The following is a 22,164-nucleotide window of genomic DNA, read 5'->3' on the forward strand; positions in this document are numbered from 1 at the left end:
GGTGCAGTATACAGTAGTTTCCCCACATGAGGTGCAGTGTACAGTAGTTCCCCCACATTAGGTGCAGTATACAGTAGTTCCCCCACATTAGGTGCAGTATACAGTATTTCCCCCACATTAGGTGCAGTATACAGTAGTTCCCCCACATTAGGTGCAGTATACAGTAGTTTCCCCACATGAGGTGCAGTATACAGTAGTTCTTCCACATTAGGTGCAATATACAGTAGTTCCCCCACATTAGGTGCAGTATACAGTAGTTCCCCCACATTAGGTGCAGTATACAGTAGTTGCCCCACGTTAGGTGCAGTATAGTCCCCCACATTAGGTGCAGTATACAGTAGTTGCCCCACATTAGGTGCAGTATACAGTAGTTGCCCCACATTAGGTGCAGTATAGTCCCCCACATTAGGTGCAGTATACAGTAGTCCCCCACATTAGGGGTAGTATATCTCTCCACATTAGGTGTAGTATAGTTCTCCAAATTAGGTGCATTATAGTTCCCCAACATTAGGTGCAGTATAGTTCCCTCACATTAGGTGCAGTATAGTTCCCCCACATTAGGTGCAGTATAGTTCCCCCACATTAGGTGCAGTATAGTTCCCCCACATTAGGTGCAGTATAGTTCCCCCATATTAGGTGCAGTATACAGTAGTCCCCCCACATTAGGTGCAGTATACACTAGTCCACGCAGATTAAGTGCAGTATACAGTAGTCCCCCCACATTAGGTGCAGTATACAGTAGTTCCCCACATTAGGTGCAGTATACAGTAGTTCCCCACATGAGGTGCAGTGTACAGTAGTTCCCCCACATTAGGTGCAGTATACAGTAGTTCCCCCACATTAGGTGCAGTATACAGTATTTCCCCCACATTAGGTGCAGTATACAGTAGTTCCCCCACATTAGGTGCAGTATACAGTAGTTTCCCCACATGAGGTGCAGTATACAGTAGTTCTTCCACATTAGGTGCAATATACAGTAGTTCCCCCACATTAGGTGCAGTATACAGTAGTTCCCCCACATTAGGTGCAGTATACAGTAGTTGCCCCACGTTAGGTGCAGTATAGTCCCCCACATTAGGTGCAGTATACAGTAGTTGCCCCACATTAGGTGCAGTATACAGTAGTTGCCCCACATTAGGTGCAGTATAGTCCCCCACATTAGGTGCAGTATACAGTAGTCCCCCACATTAGGGGTAGTATATCTCTCCACATTAGGTGTAGTATAGTTCTCCAAATTAGGTGCATTATAGTTCCCCAACATTAGGTGCAGTATAGTTCCCTCACATTAGGTGCAGTATAGTTCCCCCACATTAGGTGCAGTATAGTTCCCCCACATTAGGTGCAGTATAGTTCCCCCACATTAGGTGCAGTATAGTTCCCCCATATTAGGTGCAGTATACAGTAGTCCCCCCACATTAGGTGCAGTATACAGTAGTCCCCGCACATTAAGTGCAGTATACAGTAGTCCCCCCACATTAGGTGCAGTATACAGTAGTTCCCCACATTAGGTGCAGTATACAGTAGTTCCCCACATTAGGTGCAATATACAGTAGTCCCCCCACATTAGGTGCAGTATACAGTAGTTCCCCCACATTAGGTGCAGTATACAGTAATTCCCCCACATTAGGTGCAGTATACAGTAGTTCCCCCACATTAGGTGCAGTATTCAGTAGTTCCCCCACATTAGGTGCAGTATACAGTAGTTCCCCCACATTCGGTGCAGCATACAGTAGTTCCCCCACATTCGGTGCAGTTTAGTTCCCACACATTAGGTGCAGTATAATTCCCCACATGAGGTGCAGTATACAGTAATCCCCCACATTAGGTGCACTATGTTCTCCCACAGACATACAGCCTTCAGACATATACAGTGTATGGCTGGAGGCTGTATGCCTGTTTACTGCCCCACTTGAGTATTCTGACCACCGCTCCGGGGTCACGATCTACTGCTATGACCTATAGGCCATAGCAGTAGATCCCGGGAGTGGTGGCCAGAACACTGAAGATGACCGCTGGTCACTTACCATACCCACGCGTCCTCCTCACTGCTCCATTCCACTGTACTGTTGCTATAGGTGCACGCAAGGGACGTGAGTGACGTCCCTGCGTGCGCTTCCTCCCAGCAGCCCCAGTGATTTAAAAGTTACGGTGAGGTAAACGGGGCATTCTTAACCCCTTAAGGACGCAGGACGTACTCAAACGTCCCCTTTTCCGAGTCCTTAAGGACTCAGGACGTTTGAGTACGTCCTGTCAAATCCCGGCCCCCCGCCGCTAGCCGGAGGGGAGCCGGTGCCCGATGCCTGCTGAAATCGTTCAGCAGGCATCGGGGCATATCGCCCAGGGGGGTCATTATGCCCCCCCATGTCGGCGATGGCCGCAGATCGCTGGACAATTCAGTCCAGCGATCTGCGGCAGATTCCGGGTCAATCGGGTCTCCAGTGACCCGGTGACCCGGAATTACAGGCTGTTCGGGGCCGTCTCCGACGGCCCCGAACAGCCAGAGCCTGCAGGGGTGAGGTGGCACTGGTGCCACCTCACGATCGCCCTGATTCGTCGGCCGGATTACCGGCCGACCAATCAGGGCGCCTGCTGCGGGTGTCACTCCCGCAACCCGCTCCGCCCCTCTTCCGGAGGACTTGAGCGGGTGCGGGACGTGCACCCCGGGTGCTGGGGACCCCGATCCCCGGCGTCAATGTTGGGATCGGGGCCCCAGGAGCGACGGCCGCGGCGCAGACGACGAGGGACTGACCTATGCGGCGAGGATCGTTGGAGGTGAGTGACAGCCTCCTGCTGTTGCTTAGCAACAGCTCCCAGCATGCAAAAAGGGCATGCTGGGAGCTGTAGTTATGCAACAGCAGGAGGCAGACCACCACAACTCCCAGCATGCCCTTATGGGCATGCTGGGACTTGTAGTTTTGCAACAGCTGGAGGCACATTTGTTCTATGGAAAAGTGTACCTTCAGCTGTTGTGTAACTACAACTCCCAGCTTGCACCAACAGCTAAAGTGCATGCTGGGAGTTGTAGTAGTGCATCTGCTGGTTGCATAACTACAACTCCCAGCATGCCCGTTGGCTGTCGGTGACTGCTGGGAGTTGTAGTTTTGCAACAGCTGAAGGCACACTGAGTTATGTAGCAAACCAGTGTGTCTCCAGCTGTTGCATAACTACAGTCCCCAGCATCCCCAGCCAAAGTAGTATGCCTCCAGCTGTTGCATAACTACAAGACCCAGCATGCCCTTCCGCTGTCCGTACATGCTGGGGGTTGTAGCTTTTGCAACAGCTGAAGGCACACTGGTTGCAAAACACTGAGTTTGTTACCAAACTCTGTGTTTCACAACCAGTGTGCCTCCAGCTGTTGCAAAACTACATCTCCCAGCATGCACTGATAGACCGTACATGCTGGGAGTTGTAGTTTTGCAACAGCTGGATGTCCCCCCCCAATGTGAACGTACAGGGTACACTCACATGGGCGGAGGATTACAGTAAGTATCCAGCTGCAAGTTTGAGGTGCGGCAAAATTTCTGCCGCAGCTCAAACTGCCAGCGAGAAACTACTGTGAACCCCCGCCCGTGCGACTGTACCCTAAAAACACTACACTAACACACAATAAAAAGTAAAAAACACTACGTATACACATACCCCTATACAACCCCCCTCCCCTCCCCAATAAAAATGAAAAACGTCTGGTACGCCACTGTTTCCAAAACGGAGCCTCCAGCGGTTGCAAAACAACTACTCCCAGTATTGCCAGATAGCCACTGACTGTCCAGGCATGCTGGGAGTTTTACAACAGCTGGAGGCACCCTGTTTGGGAATCACTGGCGTAGAATACCCCTATATCCTCCCCTATGCAAGTCCCTAATTTAGGCCTCAAATGCGCATGGCGCTCTCACTTTGGAGCCCTGTCGTATTTCAAGGCAACAGTTTAGGGTCACATATGGGGTATCGCCGTACTCGGGAGAAATTGTGTTACAAATTTTGGGGGGTATTTTCTGCTTTTACCGTTTTTAAAAATGTAAAATTTTTGGGAAAAGAGGCATTTTAGGTAAAAATTTTTTTTATTTTTTTTACATATGCAAAAGTCGTGAAACACGTGTGGGGTATAAAGGTTCACTTAACCCCTTGTTATGTTCCCCGAGGGGTCTAGTTTCCAAAATGGTATGCCATGTTTTTTTTTTTTTTGCTGTCCTGGCACCATAGGGGCTTCCTAAATGCGGCATGCCCCCAGAGCAAAATTTGCTTTCAAAAAGCCAAATGTGACTCCTTCTCCTCTGAGACCTGTAGTGCGCCAGCAGAGCACTTTTCACCCCCATATGGGGCGTTTTCTGAATCGGGAGAAATTAGGCTTCAAATTTTGGGCGGTATTTTCTGCTTTAACCCTTTGTAAAAATGTAAATTTTTTGGGAAACCAAGCATTTTAGGTAAATTTTTTTTTTTTTTTTTACATATGCAAAAGTTGTGAAACCCCTGTGGGGTATTAAGGTTCACTTTACCCCTTGTTACGTTCCCCAATGGGTCTCGTTTCCAAAATGGTATGCCATGTGGGGTTTTTTGCTGTCCTGGCACCATAGGGGCTTCCTAAATGCGGCATGCCCCCAGAGCAAAATTTCCTTCAAAAAAGCCAAATGTGACTCCTTCTCTTCTGAGACCTGTAGTGCGCCAGCAGAGCACTTTTCACCCCCATATGGGGTGTTTTCTGAATCGGGAGAAATTTGGCTTCAAATTTTGGGGGGTATTTTCTGCTTTAACCCTTTGTAAAAATGTAAATTTTTTGGGAAACCAAGCATTTTAGGGAATTTTTTTTTTTTTTTCTTTTACGTATGCAAAAGTTGTGAATCACCTGTGGGGTATTAAGGTTTACTTTACCCCTTGTTATGTTCCCCGAGGGGTCTAGTTTCCAAAATGGTATGCCATGTGTTTTTTGTTGCTGTTCTGGCACCATAGGGGCTTCTTAATGTGACATGCCCCCCAAAAACCATTTGTCGCTCCTTCCCTTCTGAGCCCTCTACTGCGCCCGCCGAACAATTAACATAGACATATGAGGTATGTGCTTACTCGAGAGAAATTGGGTTTCAAATACAAGTAAAAATTTTCTCCTTTTTACCCCTTGCAAAATTTCAAAAATTGGGTCTACAAAAACATGCGAGTGTAAAAAATGAAGATTGTGAATTTTCTCCTTCACTTTGCTGCTATTCCTGTGAAACACCTAAAGGGTTAAAACGCTGACTGAATGTCATTTTGAATACTTTGGGGGGTGCAATTTTTATAATGGGTCATTTATGGGGTATTTCTAATATGAAGGCCCTTCAAATCCACTTCAAACCTGAACTGGTCCCTGAAAAAAAGCGAGTTTCAAAATTTTGTGAAAAATTGGAAAATTGCTGCGGAACTTTGAAGCCCTCTGGTGTCTTCCAAAAGTAAAAACTCATCAATTTTATGATGCAAATATAAAGTAGACATATTGTATATGTGAATAAAAAAAAAAATTATTTTGAATATCCATTTTCCTTACAAGCAGAGAGCTTCAAAGTTAGAAAAATGCAAAATTTTCAAATTTTTCATCAAATTTTGGGATTTTTCACCAAGAAAGGATGCAAGTTACCACAAAATTTTACCACTAAGTTAAAGTAGAATATGTCACGAAAAAACAAACTCGGAATCAGATTGATAACTAAAAGCATTCCAGAGTTATTAATGTTTAAAGTGACAGTGGTCAGAATTGTCCTTAAGGTGAAAAAGGGCTCAGTCCTTAAGGGGTTAAAGAGTCCTGAAAAGAGTTTTCGTGACACTGGGATGTGACGGGGGGTGCCTGCGGGCACGAGGCATGGAGCTGGTCACTGTTTTAAACTGTTTTAAAACAGTCCCCCCCCCTACTGTGCAGCTGGCAGGGGGCCCCCTGGGGGACGGGGGCCCTACGCAATTGCCTGGTTTGCCCCCCCCAACGCCGGTCCTGCATACACTAACAGACATATACTTACAGACAGACACTACAGACATATACTTAAAGACACACTACAGACAGATACACTTACAGACACACTACAGACAGATACACTTACAGACACACTCACCTGGCCGTCCGTGGTTTCCTCTTTCCTGCATTGGCTGTGAATGACGTGTGACGACGGTGACGTCCTCCTGCGCGGGTCTCCGGAGGAACGTCACTTGTGCGGTGTCCCTGTTTGTCCATGCCGCAGGCTCACTGTTTTAAAGGCCACGGTGCCGCTTTAGAACAGTGAGCCGCAGTGTAGTGGCAGGGCCGGCCCTCTCTGGACCGGCGGCAGTGGCTAGCTGCTTTAGCATGGAGCTAGCTGCTTTGGGTCACCAGGAATGACAGTGCCCAGGGCAGCTGCCCCTAGTAGTTCTAATTAATTGTCGGCTGTTTTAGATACATGCAGATATCGCTGTAAATCAAATAAATGCTACAGACAAGGTTTCTTCGGGGGAAGGAAACATTTATTTTTTTACGTTTTTTGTGGTTTTTATTTTTTTTTTCTTTGTTTTTGTTTTCTCATCTTTTTTTTACTTCTTTTTTTTTGTGTGGCCACATGATCTTACAGCCTTTACACTGGCGAGATATCCTTAGCCTTTTTTGATTTTCTTAAGTACATGAAGATACTGAAAGAAAAAATAAAGATATTATTACATTATTTGATACCTACATGTAAATTCCACCACCTTGAGAATGGGTGGAGTGTGAGCAGACATCATTAAATGGATTTATTGTACTGTATAGCTGAGGATGTCTGTTAGTTAGAATAACTGATCCCTTTGTTATATGGCAATGTAAATACTACTAAGTGTTACAAACCCTAGGCCAGCGAACAGTGATAAGGTGATGGCACCAGCTACATATGCTGCAATGTCGGGTAACTTAAGTGTGGGATCCTCAGCTAGTGGCTCGGAGGTTGACATTTCTGTCTCTGCGGGAAGTGTTGGCACAGGCTTGTCTATTTCAGTCACTGCTCCTAATCCGCTGCCAACTAAATATTAAAGAAATTGTCTTAATAGTACAAACCATCAGAATAAAGTATAACATAACAATATTGGTCATAAAGGCTTTTCATACCATATGAAACATAGAGCTGCAGGTTGAATACAATTGTACTGGTCTTAGGGTCTATTCACACAATAAAATTTCTGCCTCAAATGAAAGCCCAATACACTTCTACAGGCGTAACCTGTAGCTTCTGGGCCCCCGTGCAAAATCTGCAACAGGGCCCCATGTGTCAATTATACTACTGGTCTCTTATGGGGCATATGTGCTTTGGGGCCCCCTTAGGCATCAGGGCCCCGGTGCGACTTCTACCTTTGCACCCCTTATAGCTATGCCCATGTATATAATTGCCAAGCTTCATTATCAGCTCCAGCTAGAGATGGAATCTCCGCTCAGAGAATAAAATACACACCGAATATGATACAGTGTGAACCCAGTTTAATTTATAATTAAAGAACAGCCATCATTTAACCTTAATCCGTTTTACTATCCAGGCAAAAATCTTTTTTTATATATATCAACTGGCTCCGGAAAGATTTGTAAATTACTTCTATTAAAAAATCTTAATCCTTCCAATAGTTATTAGCTTCTGAAGTTTTCTGTCTAACTGCTCAATGATGATGTCACGTCCCGGGAGCTGTGCATGATGGGAGAATATCCCCATAGGAACTGCACAGCTCCCGGGACATGAGTCATCAGAGAACAGTTAGACAGAAAACAACAACTCAACTTCAGAAGCTAATAACTATTGGAAGGATTAAGATTTTTTGATAGAAGTAATTTACAAATCTGTTTAACTTTCCGGAACCAGTTGATATATATATAAAAAAAGTTTTGGCCTGGAATACCCCTTTTAATTTACCAACCTCTAAATATAGCCCATGGTAGTGCTCTTCACTCCCTGCTTCACCCCTCAATTCATCTCATTGTATGAGATCCTAATTCTCTGGGGCCTGTCTCCTACAACAAGTGGGAGCGAGAAGTACACTGGGGAGTGAAGGCCGCTACCATACACTTCTACTGACTATATCTAGAGATGGGTATTTTCTTAAATAACTGTAACACTATAAATAATATTATAGTCATGTATAACAGAACTAAATCCAAAATCCAGTAAATTGTCCGTAATAATGGGCTCTTACCTTTCACGTTATAAGTATATTTAGCGATTGGCACACCAGAATTAAGAATGGTGGTACATATGTATTGGCCAGCTTCATATTTCTGAATTTCTTTCAGCTCAATATAAGGATCCTCAGTTACCCTTTGTACAGGATGAGAAGTCTGGAGAGATAATAAGAGTGTTTCAGATATGTCTCAATGGCTTATAAACTATAGATTTATACGCCCAAAGCAGGGTCTGCCACGCCCCCTCCATATATCTCTATGGGAGAAGGGAAGATAGCCGAACAGCTCTCTCATAGAGATATGTGGAGGGGGCATGGCGCCTCCGCTTCGGGCAGGGGTCCTGATGCGCCGTTCCAGGGGAGAGCCATGGCTCCGTACAGGAGATTGTGGGGACCCCCTGCGATCCAAACCCTATCCCCTTTTTTTGTATGACATATCTCCTTTTATGACAATAATTTTCTACTTTACACCTATATTATTGACAATTTTAATGGTTTTTACCTTACTGAAAATGTTTTTATATCCGTCCTCAAGCCTCGGATACCATTCTAAGTTACAGGCAAGGAGAACATCGTGATCTTCTGTAACTGCAATATTTCTCTCTAAAAAGTGACATGAAATATTATAGTCATAATTTTGTAGCTAGTCTGTCTCTGCACTTATATATATATATATATATATATATATATATATATATATTATCATAGCGTATGAATGTGCTGGGGTTCCTTACATGGGACTACATCTGTCTGTCATTACAGAGGGATGCCTTTACATTGTATATGCTAGTGACTGGTTTATTTTATACTATCTACTTACCTCCACAGTCTATAACCTCTGCAAGACGTGATGTCATATCTTTGCACGGAGTGCATTTATCTCCGGACTTTAAATCTGATGAAAATAAAAAAAAAAGTAAAGTGTGATCCGAGTATTAAAGTCTCTGTAGAATTTTTCCTTAGAATCAATCTCCTGATAAAGGGGTGATGGGTATCACCCCTCTGTCACATGGACAAAACACAGGCCGCCATGAATGAGGCTTCTATTCTGCTTATGGCACCATTGGAGAGGTATAGTAAAGTAAATGTCCTTCTGGTTCAGCAAGATTTTCTATTAGCAGGGTACTGAATATTGAAGGGGTACTCCGGTGTAAAAAAATGTTTTTTAAATTAACTGGTGCCAGAAAGTTAAATAGATTTTTAACCTTCTTCTATTTAAAAATCTTAAGCCTTCAGTACTTATCAGCTGCTCTATACTACAAAGTTCCTTCTAGTTTAAAAAAAAAATTCTGTCTGACCACAGTGCTCTCTGCTGACACCTCTGTCTATGTCAGGAACTGTCCAGAGGAGATGTTTGCTATGGGGATTTGTTCCTGCTCTGGACAGTTCCTGACATGGACAGAGGTGTCAGCAGAGAGCACTCTGGTCAGACAGAAAAGAACAATACAACTTCCTGTGTAGTATACAGCAGCTGATAAGTACTGGAGGGATTAAGATGTTTAAATAGAAGTAAATTAAAAATCTGTATAACTTTCTGAACCCAGATTACTCTTTTATGGAGATGTTCGCACATTGGCTCTAATTTTTTTTTGCAAACCCGACATGTTTTGTCGGGTTGTGCCCTTTGCGCCAGAAATTCTGTCTGCACCAGATTTTGCACCAGATTTTGCTCCAAAGTTGAGAAAAACCCGACTAAGTTTCCATTTTACTGAGAACACCCGAAAGGGGCATGGTCACAGAAAAGGCATGTGTTCCTGACATTTTTTCAAAAACCAAACACATTGGCCCTCTTTTACTAACATGATTCTGGCTCTTTTTGTCAGGTTTAGCACCTAAATTCTTTCTTACGGAATGTGCGACAGTGATGCCACACTCTCTTGTGACCTCATGCCCCGCCCCCTCTATACAAATCCATGGAAGTGCATAGACTTCATTCATCGTATGGTCAAACTAACATGTAATCTTGATACTTTAGTTTGGCACAATTAGAACAATACTCAAATTATATTGTTTGCATTATGTTTTACTGATTAAAAAAAATTCTAAACTTTTTAGAAAAATAAAATAAAAATTGAATTGCCATTTTCTGACCACTATTACTTTTTTTTTTTTTTTTTTTTACCGGGCTCTATGAAATGGTTAATGTAATGGTTAATGTGTGGGTTATTCCTCATACAAGTCAATGTAGTTCAATAAAACTGCATTGATCTGTGTGCTCTGCGCTTGATTCATAGAGCCGGGCTGTATCAATCACAGAGCCATGGATCACAGGGAAAGAAAGGAAAGCCCTCCGGTTACCTTAGTAGTGAATCCTTTAGATCTAAAGGGTTAATAGCCACCCTCGGCATGTTGGCTATTATTGGTGGCCCTCAGCTACAGGAGTCAGCTGAGGGCCGCCCGGTATGTATAAACGTCATTGGTCATTAAGGGGTTAAAAAAACCTGAAGCTTTGTATAAATTTGCAGCTACCCATTATACTGCCATTTTTTCCTTCTCATTTTACAATGTAGCCTTTTAATATTGTACAAAAATGTACTGGATTTTATGTTCTATGTTTTCTACTTCCTAAATATAAGTGGATATTTACCGAAACATTTGTTCTGGGTGGTGCATATGCAGGTGCACTTGTCAAAGAATTCTGTGAAGAGAGGGAAACATAATATAAAAATTACATCATCCAGACACAATATTGTAATTTCTATAGAAGGAGGATATGCACAATGTCCAGGCCCTGTGATTTATTTTACATAGTGTAAGTGTGGTGCTCTAGTACAAGACATGGCCCTGTCAGGTAAATGCTGCCTCAGGTGCCTTTGCTTGGCCCCACTGCTCAGGGTTCTGTATTGTGCTCTAATTTGCCATATCTTGTTTTCCAATTTATTTATTATGTTGCATTTAATAAATGTTTAACATTCCTCATGCAGAGAAAACCATGTGATCCTTATGCCCGATGGGATGTCCCTAAGCCTGTGCTTTAAGTAGTGTAGGGGGGGAGGAGATATACTGTTGAGGAGAAGAACTGAAGAAGCAGTGTGGAGAGGAGTGGGGAGGAGTCTTTAGTAACCTGAAGAGTTCCTGTGGAAAAGTCAAAACCCTTCAACCATCTGCAAGTACCCCTCCACACAGGTCCAGTCTAAAAGTCTACAATAGCAGGAGACAGAAAGCCCCAGGCAACTCTTGATCCAAAAGTCTAAAGTCAAAGCCTGGCGGGAAGCACTGCAGTGAGTCTCAAGTCAGCGCGGGTAGTCTCAAGTCTAAAGTCTAATAGTTCCTCTGCATCTCCCCTCTTTCAATTTGCATTGTAAGGGATTGTAACAGTTATCTTGAACCTCAGTATAGGCAGTTTTCCATAACCCTGCATCTGATGTTGTTATTCTCCAGTGCTTGGCCCAGGAGAACTGTTGTACCTTGGAGCATGGTGGTTAACGCTACCCTGGTGTCACAAGTGACTATTTTTCTGTAGCTGCACTCCAATACTAAAACTATAACATGTCATATTAGCCCACCACCTAAGCTAATGTCCCCTGTCCAATAACACAGCTTATATTCTCCCAAACATGGTCCTATAAAATTATTTTATAATATTTATGTAAGAAATATAAAATCTACTTACCACAGTTGTCAAAATCTGAAAAATAACATAAAAAAGGAATATTAATATTTCATTGTCATATACTTAAACTGAAAAAACTATAACAGTGAAAAAAATTATAAACAACAGTTTAAATTGCCAATAGCGACTGAGGTGACTAGTAATTCTCAGTCCCAGAAATGGTGAGTTACTATGAGTTGTTACTGTGTAACTCACTAGTAAAATAAATATAGAATGTTTTCATAGAAAAATATGTATAAGAACTCACCTTTCTTGTTAGGGCATCTCCCTAAAAATGGAACATTAAGAAAAATGTAAATGACAAATAACAAATCAGAATTTTAGTAAAACACACTATATATTATAGCTATACACATATGTAAACAAAGGCGATGCCACCTATAGGCAATGTAGACTCCAGCCTAGAGCGCACATTGAATAAGGGTGCTGCGCTCAGGAAGCAGGTTTTTTTTTGTTTTTCCTCTGCCGGGGCACACTCCAGTATGCAGAGCACTCGGATATTTCCCCTCCCCCTCTCAATGCCAATGGCCTCCATTTTCAACTTTATTTGTGTCCTTTAGCAGACACTATTGCTGTAGTGAGACTATCGCCATGATTAAGGCTTTCTAACAAACCAAAACGCGTCAGTGTTTCATTTAGCTTTTAAATGTTTGTTTTTGAGCACAAGATTTTTAATGGATATTATGAAAGTTTGAATTTTTAGGGGAGCTGAAATTCCACAATTTTTTTGTTCCTGGACAAGCTCCTTATGAGTACCGGCTCCTCTGCATGGTTCCGTGCCTTCCCAGCCTACCCCCTGATGTGTCTCTAGTGAACCTTATCTGTGGTGAGCTAAATCTTTGTTTCTATTTTAGTTTACTTTTAGCCCCGCTGTCAACTTCCTCCCCTCCCCAAATTCAACAGATGTGCAATGCCGTGACCTCACAAGGCCCCAACATAGAGAATGGTGGATGAGTTTGCACCGCTCTACTCTGTGAACTCATGTGGTACACGGGGGACCATTCTGGCACATTTTGAGTCAAGGAAAGTGGGTGAAGTGGCAGTTTCTAGGATAAAGCTACCAGATGCTTTAGGCTGCGTCAAGGCATGCTGGGTATTGTAATTAGCTAGTAACAGCAACTTCCAACATTCTTTGACACAACCTATGGCTCTGTAGCTGACTCAAAGCTACAATTCCCAACATGTTGCACTGCAACCTATACTATTTTACTATATAGTGCAACATGCTGGGAGTTGTAGTTTTGGTTTTGGGTAGCTACAGAGCTGTGTGAGGGCATGCTGGAAACTATCTGCAACTCCCATATGTAATAAAAAGAGATCAAAAAGTCACATGAAAAATGGCACTGTTTAAAACTAGTGTTGAGCGGCATAGGCCATATTCGAATTCACGAATATTCGCGAATATATGGACGAATATTCGTCATATATTCGCGAATATTCGCATATTCGTTATATTCTCGTTTTATTTTCGCATACACGAAAATTCGCGTATGCGAAAATTAACATATGTGAAAATTAGCATATACAAAATTAACATACGCGAAAATTCGCATATGCGAAAATAAGCATATGCAAATTTTTGCACGCCAGTCTCACACAGTAGTATTACAGCCTTCTTTACACCACACAAGCTGGAAGCAGAGAGGGGTGATCACTGTGATGTGTACTGTGAAGTAAAAAACAAAAAAAAAAAACGAATATTCGTAATTACGAATATATAGCGCTATATTCGCGAAATTCGCGAATTCGCGAATATGCGATTTTCGCGAATAATATTCGAATTGCGAATATTCGCGAGCAACACTATTTAAAACTGCAGATCACGGTACAAAAATGAGCCCTTATACAGCACCGTATACAAACAAATAAAAAAATTATAAGGGTCAGAAGAGGACAAAATTTCCCCCACATATGTATTGTATTTCTTCCTTTGATGTCACACATATATCATCAAATAGGCAAATTAGCATGGCTGGTATTTTTTTGCAAGATAAAGATGGCAACTCTACAGATGATGCATACTAGGGACGTCTTCTATGTGTCCTGTTTAGACTGCCTCAGAGGTTGCGTGGAAGATTGAGGCACCCGGCACATGTTAGGAAGGGGGAAAGGGTGTGAATATGTTTTGTACAAAAATCATTTTAAAAAAATTACAGAAAAAACTCCACACTTACTGGTTACTGGTACAAGGGCTGGTTAGGCACCTATTCCCACAATGATGCAGGTCAGCCACAATGCTATATAAGGGGAGGTCGCACAGGTGTAAAATACTGATGAATAACCACTCACTCGCCTACTATTCATGAGGGGGGTACTTGCCTAGTATCATATTTGCACACAGATAAGGCATACACAGGGTGGCAGTTACATGATAATGTGTAGTGCACCATGCTGCCTTACAATCTATTAGTGACACCCATACTATTCAATCAGGCGGGCTGCCCAGCATCTTCTATGTGCACCCCACATGCACTGACACCCCAGGCTCCCCCCAGCATCACAGTGTTAACAGTGCAGTGTTATTCATTGTATGGTGATATCGTTCACAAACAAATGTGGGAACACAACCTACTAAGGCCATGCTTACACACCGGCCAAAATATATTTTGTTAGATCAAAGTGTTTTTTTGTTTTTTTTGGGGGGGTGGGGGACATAGTGAGGTTTTGCCTAGGGTGGCAAAAATCCTTGCACCAGCCTTGATATCAACTCTATGGCTGTGTTACCTCACAGTATTTTGGCCTATAAGGCCCCCTCCCCCTTGGGGGGGAACGGGACATAGTGAGGTTTTGCCTAGGGTGGCAAAAATCCTTGCACCAGCCTTGATATCAACTCTATGGCTGTGTTACCTCACAGTATTTTGGCCTATAAGGCCACCCCCCCCTTGGGGGGGAACGGGACATAGTGAGGTTTTGCCTAGGGTGGCAAAAATCCTTGCACCAGCCTTGATATCAACTCTATGGCTGTGTTACCTCACAGTATTTTGGCCTATAAGGCGATATTCCCACATAGCCATCCACATTCCACAAGCCAGGAATGGATCTTAAAAGAGGAGAAGATAAATTGTCTCCTCTGTACGTGTCCTTCATATATGAGCTGTTTTTGGCTTTGATTTTAATCATTAAAAACCTGAACGTGTGAACACAGCCTCAAGCAGCCCAATGACACAGGAGGATTGTTGTGTTTTCTTAATTTCTTTATTTCATGTTTCTGGTAATGATATGTGAGAAGGTGAATCACACATATATGAAGCACAATTTGTAATGGGTATGCCAAATAGGAAAACAAATTATATTAGTAAATCTGAGCCATTGTATTACATCAATATCACTTACATATCTAAACTACCAAACTAAAATACTTGTTACGCCGAGCGCTCCGGGTCCCCGCTCCTCCCCGGAGCGCTCGCTACACTTCCCTCACTGCAGCGCCCCGGTCGGTTCCACGAACCCGGGGCGCTGCGTTACCACCTCCGGCCGGGATGCGATTCGCGATGCGGGTAGCGCCCGCTCGCGATGCGCACCCCGGCTCCCGTACCTTACTCGCTCCCCGTCAGTTCTGTCCCGGCGCGCGCGGCCCCGCTCCCTAGGGCGCGCGCGCGCCGGGTCTTTGCGATTTAAAGGGCCACTGCACCGCTGATTGGTGCAGTGGTTCCAATTAGTGTTTACACCTGTGCACTTCCCTATATCACCTCACTTCCCCTTCACTCCCTCGCCGGATCTTGTTGCCCTAGTGCCAGTGAAAGCGTTCCTTGTGTGTTCCTTGCCTGTGATTCCAGACCTTCTGCCGTTGCCCCTGACTACGATCCTTGCTGCCTGCCCCGACCTTCTGCTACGTCCGACCTTGCTTCTGTCTACTCCCTTGTACCGCGCCTATCTTCAGCAGCCAGAGAGGTTGAGCCGTTGCTAGGGGATACGACCTGGTCACTACCGCCGCAGCAAGACCATCCCGCTTTGCGGCGGGCTCTGGTGAAAACCAGTAGTGACTTAGAACCGATCCTCTAGCACGGTCCACGCCAATCCCTCTCTGGCACAGAGGATCCACTACCTGCCAGCCGGCATCGTGACAGTAGATCCGGCCATGGATCCCGCTGAAGTTCCTCTGCCAGTTGTCGCTGACCTCACCACGGTGGTCGCCCAGCAGTCACAACAGATTGCGCAACAAGGCCAACAGCTGTCTCAACTGACTGTTATGCTACAACAGTTACTACCACAGCTCCAGCAATCATCTCCTCCGCCAGCTCCTGTACCTCCTCCGCAGCGAGTGGCCGCTTCTGGAATACGACTATCCTTGCCGGATAAATTTGATGGGGACTCTAAGTTTTGCCGTGGCTTTCTTTCCCAATGTTCATTACACTTGGAGATGATGTCGGACCAGTTCCCCACTGAAAGGTCTAAGGTGGCTTTCGTAGTCAGCCTGCTGTCTGGAAAAGCCCTGGCTTGGGCCACACCGCTCTGGGACCGCAATGACCCCGTCACTGCCTCTGTACACTCCTTCCTCTCGGAAATTCGAAGTGTCTTTGAGGAACCTGCCCGAGCCTCTTCTGCTGAGACTGCCCTGTTGAACCTGGTCCAGGGTAATTCTTCCGTTGGCGAGTATGCCGTACAGTTCCGTACCCTTGCTTCAGAATTATCCTGGAATAATGAGGCACTCTGCGCGACCTTTAAAAAAGGCCTATCCAGCAACATTAAAGATGTTCTGGCCGCACGAGAAATCCCTGCTAACCTACATGAACTCATCCATCTTGCCACTCGCATTGACATGCGTTTTTCCGAACGGCGTCAGGAGCTCCGCCAGGATATGGACTCTGTTCGCACGAGGCGTTTCTTCTCCCCGGCTCCTCTCTCCTCTGGTCCCCTGCAATCTGTTCCTGTGCCTCCCGCCGTGGAGGCTATGCAGGTCGACCGGTCTCGCCTGACACCCCAAGAGAGGACACGACGCCGCATGGAGAATCTCTGCCTGTACTGTGCTAGTACCGAACACTTCCTGAAGGATTGTCCTATCCGTCCTCCCCGCCTGGAAAGACGTCCGCTGACTCCGCACAATGGTGAGACAGTCCTTGATGTCTACTCTGCTTCTCCACGTCTTACTGTGCCTGTGCGGATGTCTGCCTCTGCCTTCTCCTTCTCTGCTGTGGCCTTCTTGGACTCTGGATCGGCAGGAAATTTCATCTTAGCCTCTCTCGTCAACAGGTTCAACATCCCGGTGACCAGTCTCGCCAGACCCCTCTACATCAATTGTGTAAACAATGAAAGATTGGACTGTACTATACGTTTCCGCACGGAGCCCCTTCTAATGTGCATCGGATCTCATCACGAGAGGATTGAACTGTTGGTCCTCCCCAATTGCACTTCTGAAATCCTTCTTGGACTTCCCTGGCTTCAACTCCATTCCCCAATCCTGGATTGGTCCACTGGGGAGATCAAGAGTTGGGGGCCCTCTTGTTCCAAGGACTGCTTAAAACCGGTTCCCAGTAAACCTTGCCGTGTCCCTGTGCTTCCTCATGTAACCGGTCTCCCTAAGGCCTATATGGACTTTGCGGACGTTTTTTGCAAAAAACAAGCTGAGACTCTACCTCCTCACAGGCCTTATGATTGTCCCATTGACCTCCTCCCGGGCACTACTCCACCCCGGGGCAGAATCTATCCTCTGTCCGTCCCAGAGACTCTTGCCATGTCTGAATACGTCCAAGAAAATTTAAAAAAGGGCTTTATCCGTAAATCCTCCTCTCCTGCCGGAGCCGGATTTTTCTTTGTGTCCAAAAAAGATGGCTCTCTACGTCCTTGCATTGACTACCGCGGTCTTAATAAAATCACGGTTAAGAACCGCTACCCCCTACCCCTCATCTCTGAACTCTTTGATCGTCTCCAAGGTGCCCATATTTTTACCAAACTGGACTTAAGAGGTGCTTATAATCTCATCCGCATCAGAGAGGGGGATGAATGGAAAACGGCATTTAACACCAGAGATGGACACTTTGAGTATCTGGTCATGCCCTTTGGTCTATGCAACGCCCCTGCCGTCTTCCAAGACTTTGTTAATGAAATTTTTCGTGATCTACTATACTCCTGTGTTGTTGTATATCTGGACGATATCCTGATTTTTTCTGCCAATCTTGAAGAACACCGCCAGCATGTCCGTATGGTTCTTCAGAGACTTCGTGATAATCAACTCTATGCCAAAATAGAGAAATGTCTGTTTGAATGCCAATCTCTTCCTTTTCTAGGATACTTGGTTTCTGGCCAGGGACTACAAATGGACCCAGATAAACTCTCTGCCGTCTTAGATTGGCCACGCCCCTCCGGACTCCGTGCCATCCAACGTTTTTTGGGGTTCGCCAATTATTACAGGCAATTTATTCCACATTTTTCTACCATTGTGGCTCCTATTGTGGCTTTAACAAAAAAAAATGCCGATCCCAAGTCTTGGCCTCCTCAAGCGGAAGACGCCTTTAAACGACTCAAGTCTGCCTTTTCTTCGGCTCCCGTGCTCTCCAGACCTGACCCATCTAAACCCTTCCTATTGGAGGTTGATGCCTCCTCAGTGGGAGCTGGAGCTGTCCTTCTACAAAAAAACTCTTCCGGGCATGCTGTTACTTGTGGTTTTTTTTCCAGGACCTTCTCTCCGGCGGAGAGGAACTACTCCATCGGGGATCGAGAGCTTCTAGCCATTAAATTAGCACTTGAGGAATGGAGGCATCTGCTGGAGGGATCAAGATTTCCAGTTATTATTTACACCGATCACAAGAACCTCTCCTACCTCCAGTCTGCCCAACGGCTGAATCCTCGTCAGGCCAGGTGGTCTCTGTTCTTTGCCCGATTTAATTTTGAAATTCACTTTCGGCCTGCTGATAAAAACATTAGGGCCGATGCTCTCTCTCGTTCCTCAGATGCCTCTGAAATTGAACTCTCTCCTCAACACATCATTCCTCCTGACTGCCTGATTTCCACTTCTCCAGCCTCCATCAGGCAAACTCCTCCAGGAAAGACCTTTGTTTCTCCACGCCAACGCCTTGGGATCCTCAAATGGGGTCACTCCTCCCATCTCGCAGGTCATGCGGGCATCAAGAAATCTGTGCAACTCATCTCTCGCTTCTATTGGTGGCCGACTCTAGAGACTGATGTGGTGGACTTTGTGCGAGCCTGCACTATCTGTGCCCGGGATAAGACTCCTCGCCAGAAGCCCGCTGGTTTTCTTCATCCTCTACCTGTCCCCGAACAACCTTGGTCTCTGATTGGTATGGATTTTATTACTGACTTACCCCCATCCCATGGCAACACTGTTATTTGGGTGGTCGTTGATCGATTCTCCAAAATGGCACATTTCATCCCTCTTCCTGGTCTTCCTTCAGCGCCTCAGTTGGCTAAACAATTTTTTGTACACATTTTTCGTCTTCACGGGTTGCCTACACAGATCGTCTCGGATAGAGGCGTCCAATTTGTGTCTAAATTCTGGAGGGCTCTCTGTAAACAACTCAAGATTAAATTAAATTTTTCTTCTGCATACCATCCTCAATCCAATGGACAAGTAGAGAGAATTAACCAGATCTTGGGTGACTATTTACGACATTTTGTTTCCTCCCGCCAGGATGACTGGGCAGATCTTCTACCTTGGGCCGAATTCTCGTATAATTTCAGAATCTCTGAATCTTCCTCCAAATCTCCGTTTTTCGTGGTGTACGGCCGTCACCCTCTTCCCCCCCTCCCTACCCCCTTGCCCTCTGGTCTGCCCGCTGTGGATGAAATTTCTCGTGATCTTTCCACCATATGGAAAGAGACCCAAAATTCTCTCTTACAGGCTTCTTCTCGCATGAAGAGATTCGCAGATAAGAAAAGAAGAGCTCCTCCCATTTTTTCCCCTGGAGACAAGGTATGGCTCTCCGCTAAATATGTCCGTTTCCGTGTCCCGAGCTATAAGTTGGGACCACGCTATCTTGGTCCGTTTAAAGTTTTGTGTCAAATTAATCCTGTCTCTTACAAACTTCTTCTTCCTCCTTCTCTTCGTATCCCTAATGCCTTTCACGTCTCTCTTCTTAAACCTCTCATCCTCAACCGTTTTTCTCCTAAATCTGTTCCTCCCACTCCTGTTTCCGGCTCCTCGGACATCTTCTCTGTCAAAGAGATTTTGGCCTCTAAAAAGGTCAGGGGAAGAACTTTTTTTTTAGTGGATTGGGAGGGTTGTGGTCCAGAAGAGAGGTCCTGGGAACCTGAGGACAATATCCTGGACAAAAGTCTGATCCTCAGGTTCTCAGGCCCCAAGAAGAGGGGGAGACCCAAGGGGGGGGGTACTGTTACGCCGAGCGCTCCGGGTCCCCGCTCCTCCCCGGAGCGCTCGCTACACTTCCCTCACTGCAGCGCCCCGGTCGGTTCCACGAACCCGGGGCGCTGCGTTACCACCTCCGGCCGGGATGCGATTCGCGATGCGGGTAGCGCCCGCTCGCGATGCGCACCCCGGCTCCCGTACCTTACTCGCTCCCCGTCAGTTCTGTCCCGGCGCGCGCGGCCCCGCTCCCTAGGGCGCGCGCGCGCCGGGTCTTTGCGATTTAAAGGGCCACTGCACCGCTGATTGGTGCAGTGGTTCCAATTAGTGTTTACACCTGTGCACTTCCCTATATCACCTCACTTCCCCTTCACTCCCTCGCCGGATCTTGTTGCCCTAGTGCCAGTGAAAGCGTTCCTTGTGTGTTCCTTGCCTGTGATTCCAGACCTTCTGCCGTTGCCCCTGACTACGATCCTTGCTGCCTGCCCCGACCTTCTGCTACGTCCGACCTTGCTTCTGTCTACTCCCTTGTACCGCGCCTATCTTCAGCAGCCAGAGAGGTTGAGCCGTTGCTAGGGGATACGACCTGGTCACTACCGCCGCAGCAAGACCATCCCGCTTTGCGGCGGGCTCTGGTGAAAACCAGTAGTGACTTAGAACCGATCCTCTAGCACGGTCCACGCCAATCCCTCTCTGGCACAGAGGATCCACTACCTGCCAGCCGGCATCGTGACAATACTGACCTCGCTGCCATGGCAACCATTCTTTGTTCAGCTGTCAACATTCTAATGCTCAGCTGTGAGTGGTTGCCAGGAAAAACAAGTACAGGTCTTTTTGTTAGTTTTGATATATAAGAGCCAAATAAGTTATCATGGTTCACAAAAGTGGCAAGTAAATGACAAATTGAGCTCTGATACATCTGTAAATGCATTAATATACATTTTGGGGAAATCTGTGGGGGAGGGAAACCCTTTATCAGTTGTAACATACAGGGGAAGGCTATCCATGTCATCCCAAGACTGGTTCTGTATAGACTTACGTTTCTCTGCCTCCTGCACAATATTCTCAATCTTCTCCTTGAGTCTTTTGAACTGGTGTTCAAGGTCATTGAGAAGATTCACACCTGGAATAAATAGAAGTGACAGATATATCAGCCTCTGCTCCCAAACTAAAGCCATTTCATTTCTATTCATCTACATTGAAAATTCAGCCATTACCTGTAGAGTCCAAGTCCACGATGATATTGACTGATATTTTATATTCGGACCCTATTTCGGATAGGGCATACTCATCTGGAATATAAATACAGAACAATCATTATTAATAATGCATCCTTTTTGAATTTTCACAGAAATCATAATAGTAAAATTAAAAGAATTACCCAGAGTCCCCACATCCTCCAAGTATTGTTCAATTTGCCTTTTGGCAGCGTTTGCAAAATTTTTGATAGTCACATAGGCGGCGGTTTCTTCTACCAGAACCTGGTCCTGAATAAATATCTTCAATTTCTCAAGAGCCTCCAAACCCCTTTTATTGCAGGGTATGCATCCAAGGGACTGTGCTATCAGGAGCCATGTACCAAATACTACGCTCCACATCATTTTATTTTTGGTCAAAACCAAAAAGTCTTTATGAATTTGCTTCCAGTAGTTACTGGTCGCTTAGTCCTGTCAATAACTTCTCTAACTGAGAAAATGATAGAACTGATACATTCTACAGCCTTACACACTGTCTTAGGGGAACATGTGTTTATGACATCATGATGACATGATGATGTTGTAACGCATATGCCAACAAGGCACTGTAAGACATAAGCAACTGAAAGGATTTTATTAAAATAGATTTTTCAGGAGCGTCATTATATTGTCTTTAACCCCTCAAGGGTTAAAAAATATGGCTGCAATTTGGAGACTGATCTGATAGGATAGTGATGGAAAACATGACTTATGCTCCATTCATATTTTTGCTGGAAGCTCAAATAAAGCAAACTCTGCCACATTGGATACAGCAGTATTCTTACCATCATAACATATCTTGAGAACTGAACATGACATCCCTGTTTTAAGTGAATGGGGTCCTTCAGGAGACTGATATTTGTTTTGACATATTTTGAATTATAAAACACATAGACAGTGCTTTTCTTAACATGTTAAGGACCAAGGGGTCTGGC

The 22,164-nt window shown here is 45.1% G+C and overlaps 1 protein-coding gene across 1 annotated transcript; it reads right to left on the reverse strand.

Annotated features, from left to right (window-relative positions):
- Positions 1-6,563: 6,563 nt before the first annotated feature.
- LOC130271743 (izumo sperm-egg fusion protein 1-like) lies at positions 6,564-21,708 on the reverse strand. The gene is made up of 11 exons (XM_056518269.1): positions 21,376-21,708; positions 21,212-21,286; positions 21,034-21,117; positions 11,985-12,005; positions 11,738-11,752; positions 10,712-10,762; positions 8,945-9,019; positions 8,627-8,727; positions 8,140-8,281; positions 6,812-6,983; positions 6,564-6,618 (listed from the first exon to the last, which is right to left on the reverse strand). The coding sequence occupies exons 1-11, from the start codon at positions 21,593-21,595 to the stop codon at positions 6,564-6,566; spliced, it is 1,011 nt and encodes a 336-aa protein (XP_056374244.1). The 5' UTR covers positions 21,596-21,708.
- Between the last annotated feature and the right edge of the window lie 456 nt (positions 21,709-22,164).

Source organism: Hyla sarda, chromosome 1 (genome assembly GCF_029499605.1).
Source record: "Hyla sarda isolate aHylSar1 chromosome 1, aHylSar1.hap1, whole genome shotgun sequence".
Classification (NCBI taxonomy): domain Eukaryota; kingdom Metazoa; phylum Chordata; class Amphibia; order Anura; family Hylidae; genus Hyla; species Hyla sarda.

Coding starts and splice junctions, on each gene's coding strand:
- LOC130271743 (XM_056518269.1), bottom strand. CDS start 21,595: ATGATGTGGAGCGTAGTATTTGGTACATGGCTCCTGATAGCACAGTCC. Junction 12,006..21,033: donor TGTGCAGGAGGCAGAGAAAC/GTAAGTCTATAC, acceptor TTCCATTTTTAG/GGAGATGCCCTAACAAGAAA. Junction 8,282..8,626: donor ATAAAAACATTTTCAGTAAG/GTAAAAACCATT, acceptor TTATCTCTCCAG/ACTTCTCATCCTGTACAAAG.